At 33.1% G+C, this 6,216-nt stretch overlaps 1 protein-coding gene across 1 annotated transcript; it reads right to left on the reverse strand.

Moving 5' to 3' along the window:
* Positions 1-3,104: 3,104 nt before the first annotated feature.
* On the reverse strand, positions 3,105-4,362 carry LOC18600420 (E3 ubiquitin-protein ligase ATL31-like). The gene is given in 2 exon segments (XM_018122439.2): positions 3,105-4,317; positions 4,320-4,362. Coding segments are annotated over 2 exon segments (1,128 nt in total). The 5' UTR covers positions 4,348-4,362; the 3' UTR covers positions 3,105-3,217.
* Between the last annotated feature and the right edge of the window lie 1,854 nt (positions 4,363-6,216).

Raw genomic sequence — 6,216 nt, forward strand, 5'->3', positions numbered from 1 at the left:
ATCTTAATCCATTTAATTAATCATATTATATTTGCGTTTACCTATACAACTATTAATATTCTATCTAAACACAATACGTTTATGACACAACAACTCGAATTATCAAATCTTTCTTATCTAATTAAACACAGTAAAATTATAACACAGTAATACGAATTATCATATCTGCTTGTAAATTAATGACCTAAGGTTTTATTTAGGATAGGGTCGTAACAAATAATAATAATAATAATAATAATAATAATAATAATAATTGGGGAGGCTGATTTTCCTATGTATATGAATGAAAAGAATGAAGCAGAATCTTATCATTTATCATATGGAAAGGGTGGTTGAGTATATGTACAACTATGCATTAAAATGACACAATTCTTTCTCATAAAAAATTTACAATAACTTGGTGACACAACTACTCTCTAGTTACCATTGAATGGTTACTTTTATGCATTTACTGTTTTTTAATACCTTTAAATATCTTGATTTGACTTTTATATGGGTTCTTCACTTTGTGGAAAAAGAAAAATTAATGCCTAGATATATAGTTATAAAGTCATTCAATACATGCAAGATGGCAAGACTTTACAGTGGTGGAGAATAGCTAGAAATTTTTCAAGTAATTAAGTATAAAAAATAAAAAATTAATGTTCCTTCAAGTTAACTTATTATTTACCATGTTATATAGCATCTGTTGTTGGTGTAGAAATTAATTAATTAAATTAAAACTTGATTTTTGTTACAATTAGTAGCATTTAGGTCAGTGGCAACAAAAAATCCTTGGTATAGTAAATGGGAAAATTATTGTTTTAAACCTCAAGAATTTAGGTCAGTCTCTTTTCTTTTCTTTTTCTTTTTTTTTTTCTGCAAAATTATTAACCAAACTTGATTTAAAGATTACGCACATTTCTTTTATTGCATTCTGGTCATGAAGTAATACACTTAAAGACGAACCGAAAGTGATATCGAAAAGTGGTAGTCAATTTTTACTTCAAATCGAATTATTAACTCAATTCATAACCTAATATAATTGCTCTCATGTGAAATTGTTTCTTGCTTTTCTTTCTCTTTCTTGGATTCCAAGTCTAAGTTCACAATGCATCAATCAAGTTGACACTGACTTATTTGTTATCTTTCACCCAGAGCTGGCTTTGCCTGACCATGGAGTTTATGATTTCTCCATCTCCATGGTCACATGAATAACTCAAGACTACAAGTTGTCAATGGATCTTGTCAGAAGAAGAAGGAAGCAATATCAAGGAATAATTCTCTCTGGCTGGACCTCTTGATATTTTGATTAAACCTGAAGAAAATATCATGATTTTCTACCTTCTAGTATACTACAAGCATTAAATAAACCAGCCATTTTCATATTGCTGTTGCCTTATCCTCTTGGTATTGATTTATTAATTAATAGAAAGAGTTTTTAGATTATACTTTTTGAATTTTTCATTTTTTTTTGAAATAATCATATCGGATATATATACGTATGGATATAAATATAAAAATCTTATCTTCCGAATGTATAAAAAATAAAAAAAAATTAAATACATTCCTACCGAATACTCAACCTTTGAGTCCTGAGTCCAAATAACATGAGTATAGACTTTTATAACTAAACGAAATCATCTCATGCAAACTTAATATTATTAGGTGGTTTGTTCCTAACTAGTTCCCAAGTTTAATTAAGCAGAAAAGGAGCTTGGTAAGAATCATATTCTTTGATATCACTACCAAATCTTTACAAGAATTCCTCATTGCCTATAAGGCTTGCCAAAAGCTAATTATCCACAGGAAACCTAGTTAACCCAGATGTTGAAGCACATAGACTAGCATTAGCCATGGGGTTTGGACAGTGGGGATGACCTCAGACCCCTCTATGCACAAGGCTTGGAGAGGTCATAAAGTCTTCCTAACTCTGCTTTCTGGCAGACCCCCACCAAAAAGAAAGAAAGAAAAGCATCACTTAGTAGCACAAAGCTCATGCAATTATTTGTTCAGTTACAATGACAGTGGCTGTTGTCCTCTTGAGGGAGCCTTTTGTCATGTGGAAATCATTGCATCAGAATGTATACAGTCAAAGAGATGTGCTGGCAATGAACAAGCTCAAATGCAGGCCACAGGTGGAAAATGGGAAAAAAAAAAGTGAACCCTTCAATTCAGAAGTAACTCCTTCCAAATGGCTATCAAAAATTTTTTGTTCTTATTTAGTACTTCATTTGCCATTTTTGTTTTTATTTTTAAGGTTTAAGATTCAAATTTGAATGTTTTACTTACAATAAAAATTAAACAAATAACATAAAATTATCTTTTAAAAAATATCAAACGAGACATAAAACGAAAGCAGATTTTGTTTTGAAATACCCTAACTTGCAACCTGAATTTCAATGTGATTTGAAATTTCCTACCCAAGTTGTCAAAGCATGAGCAGGACTTGGGGAAGTTTTGGAATAGATTCCCTATACACTTGCAATGGTAAATTAATGGATTTTTCCAAGGAAAAAACCCCATTTTTCTCCAATTATGAAAGCAACCCAAAGTTTCTTTTATCATTACCCAATTTTCTAGACCTTAAAAATAAAAAATTTTCAAACCCCGATTAAATTTAAATTCAAAATCATTAAAATATTTATAATTAACTTTCAATTTGAGATTTGACATCTAAATATTTGATTCATTAATTAATATATAATTTTTTTTATTTTTCTTTAATTCCAATAAAAGAAAACTTCCAATTCAAGACTTAATCGTACAAATCCATAACATTTATTAAAATTATCCTTAAAATGGTGTCTCCTTCTCCGGCAAATGATACCTAAGACTTTGTCTCCTTCACAACATTTCCAATTTTGACTAGCAATCAAGACTTAATAATAAAAACAAAAATTGAAAAATTTAGTACTAACTTTGGAAAGATCATTTTCCAATCGACTTGGTCTACCATGATTGTGATCTTACATACATTGGTTTTCAAAAGCCAAATTAATATCATTAAATTAAAAAATTATTTTTTTTAAGCTTTAAAATTAAAAATATTACATATTTATATTATAAAATATTAAAATTTAATATAAAATTTATGGAAATTAAATTTTTATCTAGACAAAAAATTGATAGGAAAAACATTGCATAGACAATGTACATATCTACACAAAACCGTGGCTTTTAAGTCGAAAAATTAATTATAAATATCAATAAACTATTAAAAGAAATTAATGAGCCATTAAACCGGAGGGCGGCTTGAGTCACCCACCGGTCCAACCGGCGAACTTGAGGAGGATCCTTCGCCATCATTTGCCGCCACCTTTGGTGACTTCATGGAAGATGCTCTACTGAAAAACGGTGGTGTCATGCTAAACACCCACCGGTCCGACTTAACTCCCTGGTCCAACCTCTCGAGCCGCCTAAAAGACTTTCCCCTACCGCTCCCGCCGTCTTCCCCGGTTCGGTACCCCCGTCGCGAACTCCTTTCCCTGGGCAACACCACCATGCTCAGTGCCCGGTTCAGCTCCCGTTTCATAAACTGCTTTCGGACCTCGGCCGGCAAACGCAAAGTGAAACGGTCGGTGTTCTCACCTGGCTGGACCAAAGAGTGTCCGGTGGAGTGAGACCGCGGGAAAAAGAGTTTACGTGCACGGCTCGATCTTGATCCACGTGTGCGGTTCCTGTTTAAAGTTCGGTTCAAACTGATTACTTCAACCTCCGGAGCAACTTGGGCCTCCACGTCGCAGTTCACATTATTGTTTCTTCTCCTTTCTTCGTCCGTTTCCGACTCACCGTCGTCGTTCTGAGCCTCGAGGTCTACCTCGGCGGCAGTGTTGTTCAACTCGGTGGGTTGACTCACTGGGTCACCTGGTTGAGGAGCGAGATTAGCTCTACAGACGGGGCAAGTGTTATGAGAAGCTAACCAAGCGTCGATACATTCAGGGTGGAAAACGTGATCGCATTTAGGTATCAAACGCAGTGTTTCGTCGTCTTCGAATTCATTCAAACAAACCGCGCACTCCAGAGCCCCTTTCCCGATCTTGTGAACCTTAACTTCGGAGTAAACCATGGTGGGGAAAGTCTCGATCACCGACGCTTCAAGCCCGCGCGTCCCGCGCCGCGACCGGCCGGCTCCAGCAGCTACAGGGCGGACGCTGTTGGCGTTGGAATCGGAGCAGTTCCGGATGTAAATCGAGAAAAGACCCATAAAGAACAGAGCAGCTATCAAAACGACAACAATTATGGCCATGGAAGGGCTGAAACGCGCGTAGGAGTAACGCTCGTCGCTCTGATTGATCGGTTGGGCGGCGGAGGGAGGCGGAGAAAGGAGTACGAAGAGGAAGAAGAGGAGAAGAGAAACGATTCCATGTTTGGCGGTGCACGACATGGTGGGATGAGGAGCATTTGGAGGATTGAGAGACTGAGAAGAGAGGGCGGAGGGCGGGTTTTAAATGAGAGAGAGAGAGAGGAAGAAGGAAGGGGAAAGAGGTGGGTGGGGTCCATGGCTGGAGTTAGTTTCTGTGGTGCTTCTTAGATGGCTGTTGGGGGGTCAGCCGTGGTGAGCCACATGGGAAGGGTGTGAGTCATTTGTCAAGGAAGGTTCTAAAGAAAAAGGGTGCTTTGTACAATTTGGGAGGGAGAAATGAGCTCTATAATAATAATAATAATAATAATAATAATAATAATGATGATGATAATGGTAAAGGTATCTTATAATTTTAATTTATTATAAAATTTAATATTTATATCTTATCGAGTTAGATTAATAATAATTTAATCAAAATTCGATTAAAATTTGAATCTATTAATTTTAATTAAAAATGACGTAGACAGTTACTACAAAATTTGGTTCGACCTAAATTCAATAATAAAAATATAATTTAATTATTTATATATATTATTAGTTAAAATTAAAATTAAGTTTAAAGTTAATTTTATATTTAGATGATTTATAAATTAAAATGTTTATTTTATCAATTATAATTAATACATACACTAAAGGTAATATAAAAAGTAATATTAATATTAAAAATTTTATTATCTATAATTAAATTCAAATAATAACTACCTTAAAATGATTAGGCGTACCCTATTTCAATCTATTAATAAGGTATCCCAATCTTAATTAAATGAATCGGACAGCGCCGAATATCCATTTACATAGTTCCTATCACCATTCCTACTCTTGTTTGGTAATGTATAATTAATGCAAAAGCAAGAGACTTTCATGGCGATATTTGTAGTTATAAAAAGTTACCGATTCTATTAATTACTACTAAACTTGCTTTGGGGTTCTACAAAATAAAATAAAAAATCAAACATTATCTATAGACTAATTAATAGTTATTTTCTCAAGTTAAACTAATTACATGTCTTAAACGAAATGTTAAAAAAAACAAGAATTCAAACAACTTAATATGTTATTATTTGACATTAAATGGTTCCAAGATCAAGAAACTTCTTAGTTTTTGTTTGTAAAAACCTTAATATAAAAATATGATACCTTTCGATCGACTAAAAATAAATAAAATTTTCAAGAATCGTAAATATTTTATTTTAAATGAAAACTTTACTCACAACAAGTTAAAAAAATTTCTCTTAACATTTACGTGCACATGATACATACTTAATTTCTAACTGTATTGATGGTATTAGTTCATTGTTGACTTAATTAAAATCGATTTCGCCTTCTATTTATTTAGTACCCACTAAAAAGTTTTTTTTTGTTTTTGTTTTTATTTTTATTTTGTGAAAACTATAGGTATTAATTAAAAAAAAAAGTCAAAATTTCACAGACATAGTTGAACTAACTTTTTCTTGTCTAGTTCTCAATAATTCCGCATGAAAAAAAAAGTCAAAATTTAGCTTTTACTTTGATTGCAATAGTGGGATAGGATGTGTTTTTGCTAAGGTGAGGTGGAATGGGATGAGAAGTAGAGGATAAACTTCTAGAAGGATTGAATTCCCTAATTGATGGGGCGTCTAATTAGGGTCATGTTCAAAGCCTGAACGTTTTGCAGCCATGCAAGACCATTTACAATTTCATGGGTCCCCACTTGGGAATTCAAGTTAGCATCATTGAATTATCTATGGAAATAAACAAAAACAAAATATTTTCATTGTATTTATTAGTAGGTAAGTGATTTTAAACACGAAATTTTTCATATACATGTTACACGTAATTATACGTAATGAAAATATCGGTATATATCATAAAATTTACTGTGATGATGAAAT

Source organism: Theobroma cacao, chromosome 5 (genome assembly GCF_053813885.1).
Source record: "Theobroma cacao isolate CCN51 chromosome 5, ASM5381388v1, whole genome shotgun sequence".
Taxonomy (NCBI): Eukaryota; Viridiplantae; Streptophyta; class Magnoliopsida; order Malvales; family Malvaceae; genus Theobroma; species Theobroma cacao.